Here is a 26,004-nt window from a genome sequence, read left to right as displayed (position 1 = left end):
AAACGGCAAACACCCCAAACTACCAGAGGCCGGACGACACGTCTGTACATCACGGCAGCTCCAGGTGCACTCCTAACCACATGAAAGCACCAGTATAAAAAGCTATGATTTGTTCAGATTTAAACCCTAAATATAGAGGCAGTACAAAACGTCCACCAGACTGTATTCACCTAGTTGTGTTTGCGGGGGTTGAGCTCTGCTCTTTCGGCCCACCTCTCAACTGTCAATTAATCAGCTGGTAATAACACACACGAATCTGTACACCAGTTGATTGACAATTGAGAGGCGGGACCAAAGAGCCAAAGCTCAACCCCCGCAAGCACAAATAGATGAGTACACACACACACAACAGTAGGTTGCTACTATGACTACGACTACTCACTGACTTTCCTCCACTAGCTGTAAATACGTACTACTACTTCTACTACCACTACCAGCAGCAGTAGTATCAACCATCATCCCAACTAGCAGCAGCATCTACCTCTGTCATCTACCACTACTACAATCAGCATCCACTGTACATCTTGTAAACCAGCATTCACTAATTACTATAAACCAATCACCGCTAACTAGCAGCAATAGCAGCATCCCACTCCAACCCTAGCTATCGTCACCAACCCTTGCTATCCTCACCAACCCTAACTATCCCAGCAGATCTTAACAATTCTTAAGTAAGATAACCGTCATTCGTAACATAAAAGTGATAGAGGCAACAGCCGGGAGTGTGTGTATAACCCCTCCCACCCCCATCCTGGCTCTCCCTCTCTACTCTACCACTCTGGAGGTAATTAACTGGTGGTCGTTTGACCGTTTGACCGTTTGACCTCTCCTGCCCAGAAGATTTATCTCAGTACTGAGCGTCACCTTTCAATAAATATTTTGCATTATAAGACAGATAAATATCATACATCATTGATGTATGACCTCTCTCAGAGAGAGAGAGAGAGAGAGAGAGCGTGTTTAATGCCTCAATAACAAGTGTAAATAAAAAAATAATTTATGATATTCATATATTACAAATAAATTATGATCTCATTATTAAAATTATTTTTGTTATTAATATTATAATTTCCGATGTATTATTATCATAATAATGTGATTATGTTAAGGCGCCATTAATGTCCAGCTGAAGAGTGGTGTCGCCGCCGCCTCCTTCCACCCGGGGTTACCACTCAAGTGTAACTTTTATGAACTTTATATACAATATTTTATAAAAATTGCTGCGCAAATATAGAACACAAAGTGAACATAAGAGTGGCAGCAGCAGCAGCGTCTACCTCTGTCATAATTATACAAAGAATTCACAAGAAGGCAACTCAAGTTGAAGACACTAAAGCGTCGTCAACAGGTATGGGGGTCTCAGTGTCTTGGCGGACTCTGACAAGGAAGGACGTGCCAACATGAAGGGTCCAACGTCATCTACTCTGCTGCTGCTGCTGGCCAGTGTTTCGTTGGCCACTGTGGCCAGCGCTCTGGCTCAAGGTAAAGTCACTGTGGCCAGGGCTCTGCCTCAAGGTAACATCGCTGAAGACAGCACTCTGACCCGTAGTAACGTCACTATGGGCAGCACTCTGGCCCCTAGTAACGTCACTATGGGCAGCACTCTGGCCCCTAGTAACGTCACTATGGGCAGCACTCTGGCCCCTAGTAACGTCACTATGGGCAGCACTCTGGCCCCTAGTAACGTCACTATGGGCAGCACTCTGGCCCCTAGTAACGTCACTATGGGCAGCACTCCATGGTCCATGGACACTTCATATGGGGAAGTGTTCTGTTTGTTAAAAATTCCTTGCGAGTTTACGCAAGTGTATGGATATACTCCAAACACAAGTCTCCCTAGTAAATATGATTGATAGAAAATGAGTATTGGATCAGGGACCATGTGTTCTGTTTATATATAGCGCATAACAATAATATAAAAAGTCACACTCCCAAGGATTGGCTTGCTGGAGATATTTAAGAGGGACACATTAAGTAATCTGTAAAAACTATGTAAAGTCGGATTAAAAAGTCAGCGCCTCCGTGACATTACTGCCTGGTTAGTGACTAAGGAAGAGCTGCAGTGAGTGGGCGCTCGTGACCAAGGCTCATCAGCTGTATTACCTCTCAATAATTGCAATTATTAGTTCCACTATACTAGCCTGCTAGCTCAATATTTTAATGTTATTCCAACATGGCATTTAGGACTCCAGCTTACATTTTATCATTTACATTACTGATTCGAATAGGCATGTATTCTTTTCAGGTGAAGAATAAAGTAAAAATGTTCTTACTGTTGTGAGCAAATAAAGAGTATCTCTTATTGTGAGAGGAAGTCGTGTGACTATTTGCATCTAATATACCAACCTGGAAAGGAAAGGAACTATCAGGAGGGAGCGCCAAGCTACCTCGACTATATAGCACTGAGAAGGGATTAGGATAAGTTATGGGTTGGGGCGGGGGATGAAATATAGTGCCCATCCACTTGGACGGTCGGGGATTGAACGGGGACCTGCATGAAGAAAGACCGTCGCTCTACCGTCCAGCCCAAGTGGTTGGGTTGCCAACCTGGAGAAACTCGTAAATCTGTCATGCATACTCATTTTCAGTTCTTTCACTTCTTGCCTATTTTACATCATTTGCAAAGATTTTTATTCGATAATACCTTCTCCGTGGGGCCACTTATATATATAAATAATATAGTGGTCTAAGTAATGAATCCTGCAGGACCCAACTTGTTATTTTCCTTCAGTGTTACACTTCCTTTCTGACTGCAACCTTCTCTGTCCTGTTGACAGTTTTTTTTTATTATTTTTCTACCACAGACGTGGCCACACATTTACAATGCTAACCAGCATATATACATTGCACACAGTGTGTGAGTGTGTGTGTGTCCGTGCATGTTTACCTGAACTAATACAACTAACCAAATGTTTCTGACCGTTGGCAGGCAGCTGCACGCCTCGTACAGGAGGCCGGGGCCGGTGTGTCGAAATTCGCAGCTGCCCAAGCGTGCTGAGGACCTTCCGTCTCATCCTTCCCGTATTCTGTAACCACCGTGGAAGGTTTCTAGTTGTCTGCTGTCCTGCTGTAGGAGGCAGGTGTTCATGTTCACTCAGGGTGTGTGTGTGTGTGTGTGTGTGTGTGGAGAATTCCACACACACACAGCTCTAGGTGGTGGGTAAACAGAACGTTATATACACCAGCTTATATACCAGACAACAACAATCATTCCAGAAATGTGTCACCTCTCATACCTGGAATGGTTGAGGTTCACAGGACTAACAACATTGTAAGCCAGACATGACAGGGCGGACCTCATTGAAACTTATAAAATACCGAACAATTTAGATGATGTTGATCCAGACAAGTTCTTCAAAAGATGGGCAGATTCACGAAACAGTAACGCAAGCACTTACGAACCTATACATCTTTCCTCAATCCTTAACGGTTTTGTAATTAAACAGTTAAAGAGCTCCGAAGCACCAGGAGGCTGTTTATAACAATAACAGTTGAATGGGAAGTTTTCATGCTTGTAAAATGTTTTAATAAATGTAACCAAAGCCGTCAAAGATTGAGGAAAGATGTACACGTTCGTAAGTACTTACGTAACTGCTTCGTGAATCTGGCCCCAGTTGTAACACAAACAAGGAACAACGGTCCATTCACCTGGACTGGTGAACCGCGGACCCCACGCATGTGAGGCGTAGCAGTATCAACTAAGCTGGCTTTTTAGGAACGACTGTTTCAAGCTCAATATGCCACAATGTGTGACAGAAAACAGGACGGGAAGGGATGGAATTATCAAGGGAAAACGCCAAGCCAATTTGACTATATCGCACTTGGAAGGGATCAGGATAAGGATTGGGGATGGGACGCAGGAGATGCTTTTATCAACCAAAGGGTTAAGAACCCATGGAACCGCCTACCCGCCGAAGCCGTAAATGCCAAAGCACTGCTGAATTTTAAGATCCAACTTGAAAAAAGCACCAGGACACGTGATGAGGATGAAGACAAGTGAGAGTGATGAAGATGAAAACAAGTGAGTGAGATTCTGGTGAAGATAAAGAAGCTAGAAGCATCACCTGTGGGCGAGGAGAGCCCCGGGGTAATCCCAGCATGCATCTGTACCACCAGTGACAACGTCGGTGGAAACCCCTGCAGTGTCCCGGGACACCTGGCCTGAGGTGTAGCGTGACCTGTCACCTAGTGTGCTGGTGCACGTGTTGTCGCAGAATAATGACCTAAAGGCCAGCGGAAACACTGGATGACACAGTTGTCACTGAGGAAGAGATTAAAAAATACATGGACGAACTAGATGCAACAAAATGGCTGCTGCAGGAGGCTGAAGAGGTACTTTATCACTGCTGACTGATGTTTTCAATAAAACGCTCAATACAGGAGTCCCAATATTCAAAAAAAGGGAAAGAGAGGAGGCATTATATTTCAAACCTGTGTCACTGATAAGTATTATATGCAAAGTGCTGGAGAGAGTGATCAGGTTGAGAACAGTGAAACACCCTGGAGATGATGAACTTGGCAACAAAAGAACAGAACGTACATTGAATAGGAAATCCATGCCTAACAAACTTGATCGAGTTCTAGGGCAGAAAGTTGTTGAAATACCATAGGAAAAATAAATGAGGGTAGATTGTATTTTCCTCGACAGTCAGAAACCATTTGATACTGTTCCTCACGAAAGACTGGTGCACGTACAAGATGGAGTATACTGGGATAATTTGGAAGAACAGAAGAGTTACAGTCAAAGGAAAGGTCTCGAGGAGGAGGAATGTAACAGGTGGGATCCATGAAGCTCTTTGGAGCGGGACTGGAAATGAACCAGCGTCCTGGGTGATCTCTGGCGCGCGCCTTAACCCCTTGACTACAATATGCTGACGTTTTACATGCAAACCGCGTGCACTGTGGTGTAGGTAATGGAACTCTCCACCAAACACACTCCTCAAGTGCACATTAAAATCACAATAACATATGTCTATGGGAAAATCTTTCGAGCATGACTGTGATTGAAGCAGCATCCTGGGCAATCCCAGACTCGCCTTAACCAATGGACAACGATATGTTCAGGCCAGAAGGTGTCTACGTCATAAATGGAAGGCAACTACAGGAATTGTAGAGAGAGAAACAGATCTGGGACAGATGTAATTGCTATGCTGACACCAGAGGCACACACCGGCAGGGTGACATCGGCAGCATATGGGACGCTGGTAAACGTTACATTGTCGTCTAGAAACCTAAATTATGACACATTCATTGCAATCTACATAGCCTTTGTTAGACCAATAGTGAAATATGCAGCATTGACCTGGAATCCATACCTTATGAAGCAAAAACACTAAAAGAAAAAAGTAGAGAGGTTTGTAACAAGATTAATGTCAGACCCCACAACCTTGGTAGACATAATTAACAGAAGATATGATCATAAAACACAAGGTGCTGAGGAAAATAGACAAGGTGAACAAGGACAGTCTCGTTAAACTGAGAGAAAGGAAAGTAAGAAAGGAAAGAGTAAGGAAATACTTGCACCCTGTACGGGCGGTCAACAAGTGGAAGGGAGTGGGGAATGGTGGGGAGGACGAGGAGATGGTGAGGAGGACGAGGTGATGGGGAAATGGTGGGGAGGATGAGGTGACTGGAATGGTTGGGAGGACGAGGGAATGGGGGAGGGGGGGGGAATGGTGGGGAAGATGGGGGGGGGGACAGGTGAGGTTGCTGTGAGTCAGCAACGCGTGGCCGGTGTTGGGATCGAACTGTTGACAACCCAACACATTTAATTTAGGTTTATTCTGAATGTTTATCCTATGCTTCGTTGTACTACAACGAAGTACATGAATCTGAACAGGTGTCAGCCGGACCTGTTGTCAGGTGCGATACACTTTGTGCTGAGGTCTGACAAAGGACAAGAAAATAAGATGGTATAAAACTTCATCATGGATATATCTCTAATCACCTTATATACAATATATTACACACACATATATATATATATATATATATATATATATATATATATATATATATATATATATATATATATATGAGAGAGAGAGAGAGAGAGACACTGCGACCATGAAATGGTCGTCTCTTATCCGATTGTTCTTTCCACTTATAAATTCACTTGTCCGTAATTTTGGACCACTATTCGGAAAATCAGCGCGTTACCTCCACGCCGACCTCTAAATCTCAAAGCTGTTATCTTCCATAACTTTCAAGAACGTCGACCATGCTTCGAGGTCCTCTTCCTTCGTGAGGGTGGAGCACACTTAACAGTTGGGTCCGTTGGTCACACATCAAAACGCGACGACAGCCTGTTGACTCAATGGAGGGAAGTAGATGTCTGTCTTTCCACATGCTCCGGCCAGCACACGTTACCTCGCCCGGTGGCTCTGATTGGCTAACAAATTCCCGCCACCGGACGAGCCATACCGTGCTGACCGTTAACGACCTCCACGGTTGTTAACCTCGTTCTTCCTGTAATAATGAACGTATTTCTATTATATACCGTGTCTTTATGCGATGACATAACACGATACGATATATCGTAACACCAGGTACTGCTAGTCAGTAATAATTTATAAATTTGCAGACGATCAACCGGCGGCCACAGAGGACATCTCTCCACCCATAGTCAACTTTCGTGAGTGATCCCATCATTGGTCTATTAAAATAATTAGTTCTTAACCACTCCTCATTATTTGTAATAACTTCAGAATCCTATAGAAGCTAGACAACAACCCACACTATGGATACCCTGTGACTACTACTCCACAACATTCCAGAGTGTGGACAAAACAGGCAGCAAACCTTCAACTTATTACTGAGATCGTTTGCACAAGCTTCCATCCTGCGGCCAGAATCTGAGAGTAGTGAGGCTCCCGGGGGTGGCATAGTGACCAGAGCCCAGAAGCCTCCAGGGCGCGCCGGGGTACCTCAGGACGCACTGGCCGTACATTTGACCCCTCGGTCACTTGTACAGCGTCAGTCTCCCAAGGAAGCGGCGGCGGCGGCCTTGGAGCGTGACACCGCCTCACGGATGGTGACGGGCGGCGTCAGGGCCACCAAGAACTCTTGGCCCTGGATGGTACTTTATCTCACTTTATTTTCTTCATGAAATGTAACATAATCACGTATATATTTTATTTAATTGTAAGTAATAATACTAAAATTAACTAAAGAAATTTACATGACGGCCACTAACACTCTAGTGGCCTCACCGAGGACAAAAAAGCCGGCAGTTTAACATTTTATGAAGTAGCAAGAATTCCTTCGCTGAGGATGTTAAAATTCACATGTTAAAAGGATTGGAACCTGGGGTACTACTGCACCCTCTATGATTCCTAAAGTTTCAACTGAAGCTGAACTAGAGTTTCACACAATACGCCCCCCCTCCTCCATGCACTCTGGCTCCGCAGGTTGCAATCCTTTTTTCACCATATTGTGGCATAGTTGACTAGAGCGTGTGCCTGGAACACCCAGCTCATAGGTTCGAACCCTCATCACGGCTCCTACGGATTTTTATATTGATGTAGTCACATTAGTGTAATTACTCCCTGTGTATAATATTATTATTATTATAATTATTACTATAATTAACTAACACATTCTCTTACAAGAACACAAGACACATTCCTATAACTGGTATCAGACTCATTTACTTCAATACTCTGTCCTTTTGAAGCCTAATGCTCCGGATGCCGTCTTCACTAATTGTGCTCGGTGGCTTTTCCTTCTGTTTCAGTTTTCCTTTCCCACATCTTCTTTCTGATGGTTATTTCCCGCCGACTTTTTGCTATTCTTGATTGTTCTTTCAGATGTCTTCATCTGTTTTGACGCCCGGGTGTTTGGGGGAGGCACACTCTCTCACCCCATAGAACTGTGGCATCCGACGTTTCAAGCGAGGAAATGCTTTTGTTGTCAATCCTTGCCTTCGTTGTTGAACCTGATCTCGATGGACTAACGGTTCTTAAAGTTCCTAAGACCGATTACAGGACATATACCCACCATGCACCCCCTGGGGGCCCCATCTTGTTGGGTGTCCTATCTTCTAATTGTGGCTCCATGGTGGGTATGGGGGCTTATTCGTGGATGAAATTTTAATCTGTTCATTTAGATGCTGATATCTGATCCTCTTTTAACTTTTCAAATGCGTGGGGTGGGCAACCAGGCCACTGAGTCGGACTGTAATGGAAGGCCGGGCTCTGTTGCCCCCGCTACATTGGGCCCAGACCAAGCTGCTTCTGACTCTCTCAACTAAGCCTCTCTGCTCCCATCCCACCTCTGTGGCAGGATTGAGCCCCAAGCCCCCAGTGGTGATCATCTCATCACCTGGAGTGGCTTCATCTCTCATTATAACAACTGCACCTTTTACCCCTCTTTTATTGGGGGGAGCTCAGCTCCGTCACCTCCTCGGTCGCACTCGCACGATTCCTTCTGGTTTTAATACGTTCCAGCTTTGTTTGGTCCTGCTAAATGGACTAAGTATTTTGATCTCGGCCATGTCGATTCTACACGTCCTGATGATTTATTCATCCATAAACACCTAGTTGATTCGGTAGATACCTTTGTCACTTTTAAACTCACCCGTACTGGTACATGTGTGTCGTTGCTGCCCCCTGTGAGGAAGTAGCTGACCACTTAGCCTCGTTGTCCTGCATTGCAAACACCTCTGTTCGGATCTCCAAAAATGCTCAGTTACATGCCAGTACTGGCAGTTATTTTCCTGCACCATGTTGCGACTCGTGACAGGGAACTGAAAGACTCCCACGAGGATATTAAACATATCCTTTAGGCCCAAGGCCATTCTATCCTCCAGACTGATACGTTCCCTCGACCCCCTCGTGGTCGTCGTCTTCAGTCTCTTTGCATAGTGAAGATTGCTTTTGATAGAAGGTCCCTTCCGTAATTCTTGCTGGTACCAGATGCTCCATTCAGGAGCACATCCCCTCTCCTCGCCTCAGCAGCAGGTGCTGGAAATGTTGGCACGGTCCCATCGAATGCACAAGTGTGGTGCCTCTATGCCCCTTGTGTGGAGACTCAGATCATTCTAAGATGAAGTGCTCTTCTTCCCAAGCCTCAATGCATCAATTGGGATGACGCCCATCCTCCTTTCTCCCATGCGTGTATGTACTACAAATTTGAGGAAGTCATCCTCAGTGTGAAACATCGTGATCATTTATCTGTTCCTTAAGCGAGACGTCAAGTACGCCATCTTCCCTCTTTCTCTGAAATGTCTTATGCTCGTGTGTTGCATTACTCTTCTCCTCGCCTCTCCCACTTTCTAAGTTTCACAACCGTTTCCAGGACTTGGACCCGGACACCATAACCACCACCTCACCTGCTCCTTTGCGGTCAAGAGGGTCTTCCTCCTGGTTCTCCGTCCGGTGTTTTCTTCCTTCCTTCCCAATCTTCCCTGTCTTCTTTGCCCTCTTTCCCTTCTCGCCCCAAACCTTCTTCTTCTTGGCCCTATGCTCTGCCTTTTGGCCCTCCACGCCACCTGTCAATCCAGGCCGTTGTCTATCCACCCTTCGAGAAATCTTCATGTTGACCGTTCCTGTTCTTCTCCTGTTGAGACTATAGATTCTGCCTCCCAGTACATTGCTGCTGGTACACCTGTCTTTTTACGTCAGAAACGTAAGCCTGGCTCCTCTCCTTCTTCCTCCCTGGCAGATAAGAAAGCATTGCTCCCTTTCTCACCTTCCGACTCCAACTCTATCCCTGCATCCCCTACCATTTCGGAGGTTGAGTCCCCTGTCTCAGCTATGGAGGTTCTCTTGGTCCTCGATTCTCTCTTGGATGCTGCCCTTGATGAGGTGCGCTCCCCTGTTACTGTCCCCACCTTCCCCCTGATTCTCTTGACCGCTTCCTCTCCGATGCCTCCTCCTACTCCGGACACTGTCAGTCCTCCCGCTCCCTTGACTCCATCGTCTTTGCTAGATTTATTAAGTCAGTAAGGCAAGATTTACCCTTCCTGAACCCATGTTGGAGATTTGTCACAAAGTTCCTTCTCTCCAGATGTGTTACTAGGTTTTTTCTCACAAGCTTCTCCATCACCTTGCATGGTATACAAGTTAAGGACACTGGCCTGTAGTTCAATGCCTCTTGTATATCATTCTTTTTGTATATTGGAACTACATTAGCTGTCTTCCATATATCTGGTAGGTCTCCCATCTCCAGTGACCTACTATATACTACGGAGAGTGGCAAACAAAGTGCCTTTGCACACTCTTTCAATACCCATGGTGAGATTCCGTCTGGACCAATAGCCTTTCTCACATCCAGTTCCAACAGGTGTCTCTTGACCGCATCTCTTTAATTTCGAACCCTTCCAAGGCCGTCTGGTTTACTGCCACCTCTCCTGGCGCAGTGACCTCACCTCGTTCAGTTGTGAAGACCTCCTGGAACCTCTTGTTGAGTTCTTCACACTCTTCTGAGTTCTTCGTCATTCTCTGTATACCTGTCCTCACCCGTTCTAAGTTTCATTACCTGTTCTTTCACTGTTGTTTTCCTCCTGATGTGACTGTGGAGTAGCTTTGGTTTGGTCTTGGCTTTGTTTGCTATATAAATTTCATAATTTTTCTCTGCTTTTCTTCACACTAACATACTCATTCCTGGTTCTCAGGTATCTCTCTGCTATCTGTTGTTCTTTTATTTCGGAAATTCCTCCATACCCTTTTGTTCAGTTCCTTTGCTTTCATACATTCCCTATTAAACCATGGATTCTTGTTTTGCTTCTCGGATTTTTCCTTTTGGGTCGGGATAAACCTGTTTACTGTCTCCTGACACTTTAGGGTGACATAGTCCATCATATCTTGTACAGACTTAGCTCTAAGTTCTGTGTCCCATGGTATATTCCTTAGAAAACTTCTCATCTCCTTATAATTTTCCTTTCGGTACGCAAGCCTTTTATTTGCTAGTTCTTTTTTGGGGAGATAAATCCTAGCTCTACCAGGTACTCAAAGATCAATACACTGTGATCACTGTGGATGTGCCACGTCAAGCAGCTTAGTTCTAAGTGTCGGGTCCTCCATGTGGGTCTCAGTTCTCCCAATCTATCTTCCTGTGGTTGAAGTCTGCCATGATTAGTAGTCTAGATTCTTTCCTGCTGTGTGTGTGTGTGTATGTACACATGCTTACGTGTTTACTACGTATGTTTTTATGTATCCGTGATGGCAGGCGCTGCTGGGGGAGAGGAATGGTGGGAGCAACACGTGGTTCTGTGCAGGAGTGTTGATCAACAACCAGTGGGTACTCTCAGCTCTCCACTGCCTCACCCAAGCCACTAAGTAACTGGTGTCGTCCGCTCTTATTAACCCCTAAAATTGTTGCCATAAAGGAACAGTGTTGCTGTTCTGTTATGACAACTGTCTAAGAGGTCAGTTTGCTACTGACTCAATACCTCACTGGGTCCGAATTCGGCGCTAAAATAGCATATAAATATAATTTTTTTACAGCCAAAAAACATGAATCAGAGTTACGGGCTAAGAGAGGGCGTAACAGCGGTGGTGACCTGACCCAAGATGTGTGTGAGGTCAGCTGTGGCGAACTGAACCAAGGAGTTTTTATTATTATTATTATTATTATTTTCTTCCACAGACGTGGCCACACATTTACAATGCTAAGCAGCATATATACATTTTTTTCTGTTGTCAATGGACAGGGGTTAGAGATCTGTTAAACATATAGTTCAACGATTTATTGGTGAATATTCATGATACATACATACACAGATTAACGTCTGCCCTACACAAACAATGTCATTTTTACATCATGTCATTAATGTGCGTTTACAAAGGAGAAATGCAATTTTGGAAGAGGATTTTGAGAAAAATCCTCTTCCATTTTTCTCGGAAAAATGCGAGAGGATTTTGGAAGAATACAAATGCAGCGAGAGGATTTTGGGAAAATACAGATGCAGAGAGAGGATTTTGGGAGAATATAGATGCAGCAACACGATTTTGGGAGAATACAGATGAAATGGAAGGGTTTTGGGAGAATACAAATGCAGCCAGAGGATTTTGAGAGAATGCAGGTGCAGCAAAAACGTTATGGAAGGTGAATACAGGTGAAGCAAAAGAGTTTTGGGAGAACACAGATGTAGTGAGAGGATTTTGGGAGAATACAGATGCCGTGAAAGAATTTTGGAAGAATACAGGTGCAGCAAAAGGATTTGGGGAGAATACAGATGCAGCGAGAGAATTCTAGAAAATTTAGATTCAGCAAAAGGGTTTTGGCAGAAAACAGTTGCAGTTAGAGGATTTGGGGAGAATACAGGTGCAGCAAATGGATTTTGAGAGAATACAGGTGCAGCAAATGGATTTTGGGAGAATACAGGTGCAGTGAAAGGGTTTTGGAAGTACAGTATACAGGTGCACCGAGAGAAACCTGGCATTATACAGGGGAAAGAAAGGGCTTTTATAAAGGATCCTCGTAGACACTGTACCATAAGAACACAATTTAGCTAATAACTGGCAGGCAACAGGGTCTGGAAATTGTCACTACCAAGGAACTAGATCTCTCTTTGCATTTCAGAACAGTTCAAGTTGTTCGTCTTGGCGAACACGACTATAATGACGACAACGACGGAGCAGCTCACGAAGATTTTGGCGTAGCGGAGTCCATCTTGCATCCCGAGTACTTGTTCCCGCAGAGCTACCACGACCTGGCACTCATCAAGCTGGACCGCAAGATTGTCTTCAAGGTTCGTGGTCTTCTCTCTTACCTCAGGAAAATAAAACGGTTGCTTATCATCCTCTGCTATTTTGTTTTAATCACATTGTCTCAGGAGATAAAAAACTTAGCTGTGGGGAAATTTTACCCACTATATCTATTATTATCTAAGAAATGTATTATATCTACATGTCTAAAAGCATAACAAAATCGTATCAAAATCATCTTAGAATAATTACAGATTCATTATACAGCCAATGCCACTAATAGGGCCCTTGGTTGTCTATGTGATTTGGGACATGATTTCTCAAGGATCTAGAAGCTCCGAGAAGAATATCTTAATTAAAAAAACTATTGGAACATCAATTGATTTCCGGTAAAGGATTACACCAAATCCATAATAATCAATAGTACTAGCAAGTACTACTTATAATCTTTAAATCTTATATCTAATTATATTATCACATCTTATCTCAATCATATGTCTAGAGAGTAAAAATAATCAATCAATATTAATTGAAAGAGCATGGGGGACGATGGCTGGAAGAAAAGCGCCCACCACAGCCCGAGGCCAGAAAGCGTTTGTTTACATATAGTGACGACGTGTGGTGCCCTGTGAACATTAATTTGTAAATGACACCATAATAACATACCTTTATCACCAGTGATTACTCTAGTACTGGGGGAGTACCTGGACAATATCTATAAGGAAAAATTCCTAGTACATTATCTAATTCTTTAACGATTCTTCGCGGCAGGGGATCGTATTCCAGGGACCATAGGATTAAGGACTTGCCCGAAACGCTACGCGTACTAGTGGCTGTACAAGAATGTAACAACTCTTGTATATATCTCAAAAAAAAAAAAAAAAAAAAATTAAGAGTGGAGCTCACCCACCTGTGACGCTGCCTCCACTTCCACCATCATCACTTAGCCTACTGCAAACGCAATTAAGGACATAATCAATTAGCAACGCTACCAGAACAATATACAGCAAAGCAGTGACATAAAATATAGTGTCTAAACTCTCTTAAGAGAGTTATCCAGTCTGGCCACTTGTCAGACAGGCACCCGGCACTCAGACGTATGTTTGAGTGTTATTGTGTGTTAATTGGCCAATTGCATGCTTGTATAACCTTAATATATCCAATAAGTCTGTTTGTCGTTACAGGGTAAGGCAAAGCCTCGTATTTCAGAAAGTTTTATTATTATTGCAGCGACTGAAGCTTTTTCAGGACCCCTGACACTCGTGAGGTACACACCCTCATGAGTGTCCCTTGTCTAGGAAAAGTAAAGTCAGGCTTAACTGAATCTCTTCATATAAATTGAATGTATTTGTATATAATTGATAATATACATTAAGTTAACAATTGCTTACTTAGTGATCTTCAATTTATAATATAAGTTTATCATATTGAATATAATCTCTTGTACTTAGTTAATAGTACCTAGACCACATTTAAGGTCATTTGATTGCATATTCATATATATCATACTAATACAATATAAATTGTGTTTATTAATATACTAGGTGTACCCAGCCATGTGTTGCTGTTGCGTTGCTGAGCCACAGCAACCTTCCCCTGTTCACCAGTCCTCCCCACCATTCCTCCCTCCCCCATTCCCTTGTCCTTCCAACTATCCCCAACTTCCCCATCCCCTTGTCCTCCCCACCATCCCCCACTCCACCGCCCCCTCATCCTCACCATTCCCCACTCCACTGTCCCCTCATCCTCCCCCTACCTCCCACTTCCCCGTCCCTTCGTCCTCTCTACCATTTCCCCCCTCCCCTGTCCCCTCTTCCTCCCCATCATTCCCCACTCCTCTGTTCCCTTGTCCTCTCACCATTCTCCTTTCTCCCGTCCCCTTGTCCCCACCATCCCCAACTCCCCCGTCCCCTGTCCCCCTCGTCCTCCGAACTATCCCCCATTCCCGTCCCCTCGTCCTCCCCTCCATTCCCCACTCCACCATCCCCTCATCCTCCCAACGATTCCCTTCTCCCCCAAACCCTCGTCCTCCCCCACCTTTCTCCCCCCTCCCCCGTCCCTTTGGCCTCCCCACCCTTTCTCCCCCTCCCCCGTCCCTTTGGCCTCCCCACCATCTCCCACTCTACCGTCCCCTCATCCTCCTAACCATTCCCCACTCCACCGTCTCATTCTCCCCACCATCTCCCACTCCCCCATCCCCCTGTCCTCCCTACCATTCCCCCCTCCTCCGTCTCCTCATCTTCCCCACCATTACCCCCTCCCTTGTTCCCTTGTCCTCTCCACCATCCTCCACTCCCATCCCCTTGTCCTTCCCATCACTCCTCACTCCCTCGTCCAATGCATTCCAAATTATCTGATGTTCCCATCAGAAAATTGGGAACATCAAATGATCTGATGTTCCCATTACTGAAATATAAGAAAATTAGTTAAAAAAACGAACTAAAAACAATGAAAAAATAAAAATAATAAAGTAAACTCACGAAATGAACGGTATGGTAAACAACAGTTTAAATTTCAATGCAATGTCACAAAAATAATTAGTGAAAATATATCGAAATCTATATAAATTCAATTTATCGATACAATCAGAAACATCGAAATGTAATCGTATCATATTTAGTATAGCGTGTGATGCTCTTAAGTGCAACGAATGGTGCCGATTCTTAAAAAAGTGTGTTTTTACCTGTCACAGGTCTAGCATCTATACTTATACTTATAAGGGAGCCGGAGGCTGAGCGAACAGAACACTGAACGCGTGATCCTGTGGTCCCGGGTTCGATCCCTGGCGCCGGCGAGAAACAATGAGCAGAGTTTCTTTCATCCTGATGCCCCTGTTACCTAGCAGTAAATAGGTACCTGGGAGTTAGTCAGCTGTCACGGGCTGCTTCCTGGGGTGGAGGCCTGGTCGAGGACCGTGCCACGGGGACACTAAGCCCCGAAATCATCTCAAGATAACCTCAAGAAGATACTTACAAAATGAACAGTATAGTGAACAACACAGCTCAAGTCCAATGAAATGTCACACAAAATAATTAAATCAAATTGAAAATAAATCAAAATCAATAAAAATTTAATTTATCAATGCAATCGGAAACATTGAAATGGAATTGTAACATATTTAGTATAGCGTATGTTGCTATTACGTGCAACAGATGTCGCTGTTTAAAAAAAAAAAGCATGTTTTTACCTGTCACAAGTGTGGCATCAATATAGTAGGTATATAAAAACATTCGTGTATTCGAATGGAATGTTGTCAAAATTTCAAAGCAATTGGTGAAGAACTTTCAGAGATTACAGTGTGTGTTGCTCTTACGTCCAACAGATGGCACTGTTTTTCAAAAAATGCACGTTTTTTTTTTCCTGTCACAGGTGTGGCATGTATATAGCAAGTATATAAAAACGCACGCCTATTGGAATGCAACATTGTGTCAAAATTTTAAAGCAATCGGTAAAGAGGTTTCGAAGATTTCCCTCACATGAAAAACACAGTTTTAAAAAAAAAAAACATGTTTTTTCCTGTCCCAGACGTGACATCTATATAGTATGTACAGTATATAAAAACACGCTCTGATGCGAATGGAATGTTGTGTCAAAATTTCAATGCAATTGGTGTACAACTTTCGGAGATTAGCGATTTTGAACAAATGAACATTTACATTTTTATTTATATTGATGAATATCGGCTGTTATAGTTATGGTGCTAGGCTGGACTGTGTACATGTTTAGATCCCTGATTTAAAGAGAACCAGTGTTCAGTTATAGAACTGAATTATTAAATCTTATCCTTGTAATAACAATACAAGCTGATGTGAGAAACTTTTCTGCAGGTTGATTGTGGATCTTCACTCAACTTCTCCATTCATCCTTAGGAACCCCACCTGCCCCTTACAGCCCATAGTCTGTCATTAGGAAAAGAGGAGCTAGGATTTACGACCCTAACTAGAGACTTTAGTTGAATTAATTTTGCATACAGTAATTTTTAAAGTAGTACAGTAAAAGTCCTTTGTAGTTCTCCTCATTATATTAATCCCAACATTAGCCTCCAGGTTATATTTTCCTTCTCTTGAGAAAAAGAGCAGTTAAACCAAAAACCCACTAAATAATCAGATGAGTACGTAGTATGCATTATTGCTACTCTGAAAAACAGGTCTGGACACGAGAAAATAACCCGGTTAAAGTTCATCAAGCCACTTTCAGTTTATACATCTTAAGACTAAGACTTAGATGTCTTAAGGAGAGTAACGGAGCAGGGATAGGGGGGGGGGGGCAGACATGTGGTGGCGGCAGGTGGAGGCCTTAACTCAATAAATGTCTTCATACCTAAATAAAACTTATTTTATCTTATAATTGTTAAAATCAATACACATTTGTTATTCAAATCTAAAATTCAGATTCATTTGCTTTACCGAAGAAATCTTATTTTTATTCTTATTATATTTCAGCCATATATCAATCCAGTGTGTCTGGCATGGGGAGGTCAGAGCAGTCACAGTCTGGTTGGACAGAACGTCACACTAGCAGGCTGGGGCAACACTGAGTTTGGTCAGTGACTATTTTGCATTTAAAAGATTTAACCATAATATTTAAAACGTATATATTTCTAATGTAGCTCGAGTTTCATGTCGTTCCATATACCTGCATTTCCAGTCTCTTACTTTCTCTATACTTGGAAAAACTCCGTTTTCCAATTATATCTTCGTGTATTCCTTTAAACTCTTCATGTATAGTCATTGCAAACTCATTCTGATCTTCTCACTCCAGAGTCACGCTGGACAACATACTTGTCTACAATCTCCCACACTACAATACCTCGGCTCATGAATGAAAAGCTACCTTGCGTTAATTTGATTCTGGGGGTCAAGGATCCCGCGGCTGGTCTCTGACCTCCTGGTTGATGGTCAGCTCAACCAGGATGTTGGATGCGGCTGCTCGCAGCCTGGCGTGTGAATCACAGCCTGGTTGATCAGGTATCCTTACCTGCCACATTCTCATTATTCTTGGCAGTAATCAAGTTTAAAGCCGACTGAAGCATACACAACAGTGTAGTTATAAACACAATACACACAGGAATGACTACAGATTACACTCAGACTGGTCTATAACAGAACGTCTTGTCCTTGCTAATCCTTATTTGGAGTGCCATGGAAGAAGTTATTTAAAATAACTTTTTAATATAATAATAACTTTAATATAACAATTATAAAGTGCCCAGGACCAGACAAAGTAATTACCAGGGTTCTACAGGAATGTAAAGATAAACCTAGTGAGTATTTAATAAACCATCAGTACCGAGACGAGTATCACAATCGTGAACAAATCTATTTGTTATGCGAGTAGTGAAGTAGTTTATGTAAGTAGCGAGGTAATTTATGTAAGGTAGTGAGGTAATTTATGTAAGTAGTGAGGTAGCTTGTTATGTAAGTAGTGAAGTAGTTAGGAAATGTTGTTATATAAATAGTAGTTACCGTTTTTCATTTGAATTATTAATTGCTGCTGTAGATATCCTAAATTGTCTTTAGCAATTAAAGCCTTCGAATGTGTTCCTCACGTTAAGAATGTAAGTACAGTACTTACTTTCTTAGTGTCACAGGCTTAAGATTGTTCTTAAGAACGCTCTCCATCATCTTCATACTATGGTTTTGCATTATAAAATATATTAAAATGATAAATACTTAATACATCTGAACAGCAATTATCATCCTTTGCTTTTACTGTCTCAGCTGGTTTTCCCAGCTCAGTGTTGCAGGAAGTGAACGTGACGGTGTTCCAGTCGTCAGAGTGCGATCAGAGCTACTCTACTCTGCTAGAGTACCCCACCACATGGCCTCAGGGTATTGGGCAGGAGACTGTGTGTGCTGGAGACCGCAATGGGGGACGCGACGCCTGCCAGGTAATAACAGTGAGGGTTCCTCTATACTGGTGTGACGTCTTATGTATCGAGATGTTGATCTACACTTTCCGTTGTTGTGGTGAATATAATACTGACAGCAAACACATTGCACATATATTGAAGTACATAATATTATTAGATATTAAATATTTAAAATTCCATCAGTTTCTACCTATTATAATAAACATGGCAATACCAACACTGGTATGCGTAATAACTACTGTATTAGGTAACCAGGTAATGCCACCTGGTGACCCTGCATAGGAACAACTGTGGGGGTGCAGCCGTATATTGTGCAATATAATTCAGTGTCGGGGGACAGGAAGGCAGAGGGTATTCACACATGTTGGGCTTTTCTATCGAGGTCCTCCTCCCCTTCCCCCTCAGGTCGAATTACTGACCTCGCAAAAGATGCAATCCCACAATAAGCTAACTCATGGGTACCTGCTTGCTGCTAGGTGAACAGTTGAAATTAGATAAAAGGAAATGTGTCCAACCATTCCTGTCCCGCCCGGGATTCGAACCTGGAATTCTCGATTGTGCGTCGACAACAAACCCGACTGTACTACCGGGACCGGATATGAGATGACTATATAACGCGTAAAATCCCTAGTGAATTCGTCGCATGTAACACAAGTTCAGACCAAAATAATAGTGCAGAAAATAACGCTAAGTAGTGAAAATTATCCATCCACTCGAACCAGTCTGTAATGCGGCAGCATCGATTTTTGCAGGTCAGTGTTTGATGTTCGATAATCCAAGTGGTTGGGCTCCATTCATTCCTTGTGTGCTATCCAAGATCCTTGTCCCCATATTGCTTCCAAGCGCTGAAACGATAAAACTGACCACTCCTACTGAAAATGAGAAAATTCTCCAACAAGACGTCCAACCACTTGGGCTGGACGGTAGAGCGACGAGCTCGCTTCATGCAGGTCAACGTTCAATCCCCGGTCGTCCAAGTGGTTGGACACCATTCCTTCCCTCTGACCCATCCAAAATTCTTATCCCCATCCCTTCCAAGTGCTATATAGTTGTAATGGCTTGGAGCTTTCTCCTGATAGTTGCCTTCCCTTCTTCAAAAAGATAGTAAAGCATATCATATGGCTCCTGCCTTAACGTTATTCAATGTGTCCACAGCAATGTGTCTGCATGTTGAAACATTGCATAAGTTTCCTGCAATAGGCCACCTACCAATGCTGGGAGGGAACAAATTAATGGTGGGACTGACTTATTATAGAAACCTGAAAATAAATTCCCGTAACGAAAGAGAGGCAAGAAATAAAATGAGTTAATGCACCCTCAACAAGTAGGAGGGAAACAGGATTGCTCAGAGGGGGCCCCTCACCGGTAGGCCTACTCTCGCCAACACACCGGCAGGCCTAGCTCTCCCCCACCACACGATGAGTAGCTGTACCCTTAGTTTTGGTGTGGTAAATACTTTTAAGATCTGTCAACCATGGAAGGCTATTAAGGCCACATCGGCAGCCTATTAAGCAACCAGCAAGTTTGTTGTAATCCATAACTTTGTCCAAGACTAAGGTAAACTCAGTGTATATGTTCAGAGAAATAGTATTCCTCTCGGTACACACATACCCTGCATGCTTGGCAAAGCAGTATACCTCTCTGTGCACGTACACCCTGCTTGACATCACAGTATACCTCTCGGTGCACATACACCGACTACACTGTAATAAGGAAAGAGAGGGAAGGTGGGGGGGGGAGGTGGAGTGGTCCTTCTAATGAGAAAGAATGGCGTTTCAAGGAGATAGTTATCCTGGGCTGCGAGGGATTTAGAGACTACATAACAAGCACCATAACATTGGGAGGACCAAAATTAGTAGTAGCAGTGATATAAAACCCTTCACCAAATGCCAGAAGACCCAAATGTTGTGTCAAGTGTCACATTTTACTGTGTCGAGCCTTGAGAGGCAGGGCTTATTGGACCTAGGAAAACTTAGAAATGGGAGGAGCTTGTTGTCCACTGGGAAGAGTTTTAGAAATATTGGTTGTGTCAAGTGTCTTGGGCGTTACTGGGGTACAGATCAGGAGACCTGGAGGGCAGCCACTCAACATCTGGGCTGGTTTTGCAGTACAGTATTAAGGTATGGTGCCACTTGAGTATTCATGTATATCAGTATTACATTTCTGTTGCCTCTTAGAATGTTTTATTGTGAGTAGGATATAGATATTTTCAATTTTGATTTCAATATACGTGTTTCAATAATAAAGTGTGTTAATGTATTTGTGTAGTTATCTGTTCCCTTTTTATTAATGCTGGGTCATTCCTTTGTGGTTTTTATGTACGGTACTAGAAATTCCCCCGTGTTCTTCATGTTATGGATATTAGAGTTGCCCTTGAATCCTCAATCAGTAAAGTAAAGATTACATTTTGATTCTCAAGTATTCTTTACCAAGATTCTTATACCCTTTGAGTTCATGATTATTGACGTCTGCCCTCCCTGGGAGGTCAATAAAAGACTCATTCAGATTATCACGCGAGGGAGGTGGTGGCAGTGTTTAATGAGTTTTTATTTATTAGTTTTAAAATAATAATCATTTCTCGTTCCCACCTCATTTAATATTTCAGAGTTAATAATTTGGCTGTAGTTCATTGGGGGGTCACATTAATCTGCAAGCAGTGTTAACCTGGGTTGTTGAGAGTGAGAAAAGGGAGTCAAACAGGAAGGGTTATTACATCACTCAACATCTGACAACCTGTTGTGTCAAGTGTCACTCCATCAATCTGTTGTCAAGTGTCACTCCACCATCAACCTGTTGTGTCTTGTCAGTTCACCATCAGCTTGTCACACCTTTAACCACCTTTTAACCATCAGCCGTTCTCGATTCTTTCTGTATTAATGAGCAGATCAAGTAAGTTTCGCACATCTTTTCTTTCTTGATTTATGTTTGTTGTACTTCCCCAGGGTGATTCCGGGGGACCCATCGTGACCCGTAACCCAGATGGGCGCTTCACCTTGGCCGGGATAGTGTCGCGCGGGTATGGGTGTGGCCTTAAGGACTTCCCTGGCCTCTACGTCAATCTCCACCACCCGCCATACCTCGCCTGGATCAAAAAGATCGCCTTCAACTAACTTCTCTGTACTGAGAACTGTGTGTACGGACACCATAACATATCCACTGAACATGTTACACTGTAATTGCTGAATCAGCGTTATACTTATGTCAGGTAATGGATCTTAATTGCTTTCTGTTGCCTTTCTTCAATCTGATATGAATGCTTCAGACTCTGTTCAATTTCTTCAATCTCCCTGTTTAAATTATTCCTTCTTTGTATGTAAAGTCGTGTCTGCTTAAGCATTTCCGTTAAATTTCTTCTTCTTTTGTAGTGTCATCTGCGTTCTCTTTCTACGTTGGACCTTTTTCTGGCTTTCCTCAAAGGAACATGGTTTCAGACAGACTTCAAAGGCTTCAGAAGTCAGTTTTTCTATTCTTTGTGTAGGATTTTTATTACTTAGAACATTTTCCCATTGAATGTTTGTAAGTTCCCTGTTTATTTTCTCCCAGTCCATCCTTTTATTATTAAAATTGAATTTATTGAAATAAATTTATTGAGGTAAAATACACACAAAGGGATGAGGTAGCTCAAGCTATTCTCACTCAGTTCAGCATTTATTGAATAACCCTTCTCGCTTGTTGTTTCTCTTGGGCCTACTACCATTATTAATGTTAGTTTGCACTTCAATGAGCTTGTGGTCCGAGTACATAGTGTCTGAGACAGTAATGTCTCTGATTAGCTCATCATTGTTCGTGAATATGAGGTCCAACGTGTTCTCGTTCCTAGTCGGTTCTGTAATCTGCTGACTGAGGGAGAATTTGTCACAGAATCTCAGTAGTTGTCTGACCTGTGATTGGTTATTTCCAGGTTGATTTTCTGCTATAATGTTATTGTTTACTATTCTCCATTGTAAACCGAGTAGATTGAAGTCTCTCAAGAAAGATAATATCTGGTACTGGGTTTGCTAGGTTATCAAGGATATTCTCTATTTTGTGGATCTGCTCAGTGAATTTCTCAACTGTTGCATCTGGTGGTTTGTATATTAGAATAATAATTAGATTTATATTTTCTACCTTGATTCCAAGTACCTCTACCACCTCATTGGTAGAGTTCAGGAGCTCTGTGCATGCCGTGACATCTAAACGACCAAACGTTTTAGATGTCGAGTAGTTGAACTGAAGGTTACACAGCAGAACTCTGGTCTGTAGGTTTACTTAATAACCACCAGCATTTAACCAGTGAGGCTGGCCCCCGTTACAACACCCTGACGCCACTTCATGAAGGGGCCTGACGGCCGAGTGGACAGCGTTCGGGATTCGTTGTCCTAAGGGTCCAGGTTCAATCCCTGGTGGAGGTGGAAACAGGCAGTTTCTTTCACCCTGATGCATCTGTTCACCTAGCAGGAAATAGGTACCTGGGAATTAGCCAGCTGCTATGGGCTGCTTCCTGGGTGTGTGCGTGTTCACCTAGTTCTACTTGCGGGTGCTGAGCTCTGCTCTTTTGGCCTGCCTTCTCAACTGTCAATCATCTGTTGCTTACTATTAGTTTTTTCCACACACGCACCCTCAGGAAGCAGCTCGTAACAGCTGTCTAATTCCCAGGTACCTATTTACTGCTAGGTAACAGAGCATCAGGGTGAAAGATACTGCCCATTTTGTTTCTTGCCGTCACCGGGAATTGAACCGGGCCACAGGATTATGTATCTGGTGTGCTATCCACACAGCCACCGGCACCCCTGTGGATATTACAAGTTGTAACAAGCGGAAAATAGACAGTTTCAGTTTGTGCTTCCAGGGCAGGGTGCACCCAGAAATTGGTGTTTCATTACATTCAACACTGGCTTTTCAAATACACAAACATAGCAAATTTTAAATCTCATGCAATGTAAAAAGCTGTCATATTAGCCAGTTAAAGCTAATCCACGAGAGCTTTTTTTTTAAAGGTTAGTAAATATTTCATTATTACTGGTAATATATATTCAGCACCAAGAGGTACAACATGTCATTATGTGCCTAAACCTACAGACTTGAATCCACACAAAGTACCTGTTGTATGATATTCACAGTGCCTATTTGATGACTTTAACATTTACAGGTATATATAGAATAATAAAAATATAAAACTTACATGAGGGTATACACTAGAACAGGTTATTGTATTAAGAGTTAACTAAATATAAAATGTGTCTAATGTTATGAAACGTTACTTACAATATTATAAAACCTGTTAAGACTAGGAATGTGAGCTTCAGACGTCCATGGCAAAACCATACTGGAATTTATAATTTTTATTATATAAAGTTTATAATTATTGCAAAACATTTCAATATCCTGTACTGTAATTTGTGTGTTTTTAGGTTGCATGTTATGCATGGACATTTTTAGTGTAAAATACTGTAGTTTATAACATTAGTTTTGGATAAACACTGCCACTAGAGGGTGTTTATTTTTCCCAAACATGTAATTTAGATGTGGTTCTCAACATCCAATATGTATAAGGACACCTCTATAGTAACCTGGAATTTACAGTAAAGCCATATTATTTTCAGACTAGGAATGATAACTTCTGGGGCAATTAAAGTGTAATTTTTATATCAATAAATCAACTGTATCCTCCAAAAATGATAGCCCTATAGAGACTATGGATGGAATGTAGGCCTTATGCACTGTTGCACAAGAAAAAAAATCACATGTTTTGTAATATTGGGTGGAGTTTTTAAAGGGTCCAAGGAAGAAGGCAACAAGCAAATCTAACCCTTCTTAGGCCTAGTGTAGTGTAGTGTAGTGTGTGTGTGTGTGTGTGTGTGTGTGTGTGTGTGTGTGTGTGTGTGTGTGTGTGTGTGTGTGTGTGTGTGTGTGTATATGTATGTATATATGTATATGTCGTACCTAGTAGCCAGAACGCACTTCTCAGCCTATTATGCAAGGCCCGATTTGCCTAATAAGTCAAGTTTTCCTGAATTAATTTATTTTCTCTAATTTTTTTCTTATGAAATGATAAAGCTACCCATTTCATTATGTATGAGGTCATTTTTTTTTTATTGGAGTTAAAATTAACGTAGATATATGACCGAACCCAACCAACCCTACCTAACCTAACCTATCTTTATAGGTTAGGTTCGGTTAGGTAGCCGAAAAAGTTAGGTTAGGTTAGGTAGGTTAGGTAGACGAAAAACAGTTAATTCATGAAAACTTGGCTTATTAGGCAAATCGGGCCTTGCAAAGTAGGCTGAGAAGTGCGTTCTGGCTACGACATATATATATATTATATATTATATATTACAGCCATTTTGGGTGCAACAGTCTCTATTTTGTACATTCCTTCCACAGTTGCTATAAGTACTATAATTTTTAGAGGATAAGTTGGATAAATACCATGAGCATAAATCTCAAGAAATAACAAAAGCACCATTGCCTCACTGGAAACAATGTGAAATATATTTTCTGCTCTCAAGACAAACTAAAATATATAAAAATATCAAGGTGTGCGCAATACACGACTGAAAATCTAATCCACACACACGCACTCACACTAGGTAATTACACTTGGGTAATTTACACACGACTGAATATGCAGCGGTTGTATGGTGCCCATATCTTAAGCACATCAACAGACGGGAAAAGGTGCAAAGACATGCACTTAAATGGCTCCCAGAACTGATGGACAAGATCTACAAGAAGAGGTTAGAGACACCAAGTATGCCAAAACTAAAAGATAGAAGAGTTGATATGATCACTATGTACAAAATAGTAGCGGGAATCTATAAAATTGATAGGGAAGAATTCCTGAGATCTGGAACTTCAAGAACAAGAGGTCATAGATACTAACTAAATAATGCTGTTGAAGAAATATAAGAAAATTCACTTTCACAGAGTTGTAGACTGTTAGAACAAGTTAGGCTGAGAAGGTGGAGGAGGCCAAACCATCAGTAGCTTCAAAGCATTATATGACAAAGTGCTGGGAAATGGGACACCATGAGCGTAATTCTCATATTGTAACTGCACCTAGGTAATTACACACACACACACACACACTTTACCCATACCATTCTCCACATAACACACAGGAATGTACACTGGTCCACAATGATCCTGGATAATATACTTGGTCACCAACCACAATATATATTTTTTATAAGTATTACTTGCAACATAAAATACAAAACGTTTTTCTTCAATCTCTTTCCTATGAACACATGGAAGCTCTGTTGCATTATCACTTTTCATGGTTCACCTTCCATGATCCGGAAAGCACTGAAGTATATTCCAGTTTGTACAGTATTTTTACAGGAATGAGATGAATGGTAATTTATATATGAATTCTTGGAATGAATCTAAACTTTGCTTTCAGGTCCAATGGCATGATGCTGGAAGCTCTCTCTTATCCGTGTTAAGTGCATGGCAGTGGCAGGGCCATAGACTTTGTTGTACCACTCTGGTGTTCTCCCT

At 42.3% G+C, this 26,004-nt stretch overlaps 2 protein-coding genes across 5 annotated transcripts in view; one reads left to right on the top strand and one right to left on the bottom strand.

Annotated features, from left to right (window-relative positions):
- The first annotated feature begins 1,179 nt into the window (after positions 1-1,179).
- Positions 1,180-24,437, top strand: LOC123751020 (venom protease). 2 transcript variants are annotated; one of them, XM_069327939.1, is made up of 9 exons: positions 1,180-1,482; positions 2,930-3,076; positions 6,584-6,634; positions 6,777-7,078; positions 11,170-11,279; positions 12,526-12,694; positions 17,093-17,192; positions 18,371-18,540; positions 21,465-24,437. In XM_069327939.1, the coding sequence occupies exons 1-9, from the start codon at positions 1,401-1,403 to the stop codon at positions 21,630-21,632; spliced, it is 1,299 nt and encodes a 432-aa protein (XP_069184040.1). In that variant the 5' UTR covers positions 1,180-1,400; the 3' UTR covers positions 21,633-24,437. The 2 variants fall into 2 exon arrangements, with proteins under 2 accessions (XP_069184040.1, XP_069184041.1); XM_069327940.1 differs by lacking the exon at positions 2,930-3,076 and having other exon boundaries at positions 1,183-1,482.
- LOC123766225 (rho GTPase-activating protein 7) overlaps positions 24,340-26,004 on the bottom strand; it is a 126,365-nt gene continuing 124,700 nt past the window's right edge. For all 3 annotated transcript variants that reach the window (XM_069327937.1, XM_069327936.1, XM_069327938.1), the window contains exon 20: positions 24,340-26,004. In XM_069327937.1, the coding sequence (XP_069184038.1) occupies positions 25,890-26,004 (115 nt within the window). In that variant the 3' untranslated portion in view covers positions 24,340-25,889.

The sequence above is a fragment of the Procambarus clarkii genome, chromosome 20 (genome assembly GCF_040958095.1).
Source record: "Procambarus clarkii isolate CNS0578487 chromosome 20, FALCON_Pclarkii_2.0, whole genome shotgun sequence".
NCBI classification, from domain to species: Eukaryota; Metazoa; Arthropoda; class Malacostraca; order Decapoda; family Cambaridae; genus Procambarus; species Procambarus clarkii.
This window is presented reverse-complemented; position numbering and strand designations above follow the sequence as displayed.

Excerpts from the sequence above, each read along its gene's own strand:
- LOC123751020 (XM_069327939.1), top strand. The coding sequence starts at position 1,401 with ATGAAGGGTCCAACGTCATCTACTCTGCTGCTGCTGCTGGCCAGTGTT. Across the intron at positions 6,635-6,776 it reads TCCACCCATAGTCAACTTTC|AGTGTGGACAAAACAGGCAG; the intron begins GTGAGTGATCCC and ends ACAACATTCCAG. Across the intron at positions 12,695-17,092 it reads ACCGCAAGATTGTCTTCAAG|CCATATATCAATCCAGTGTG; the intron begins GTTCGTGGTCTT and ends ATTATATTTCAG.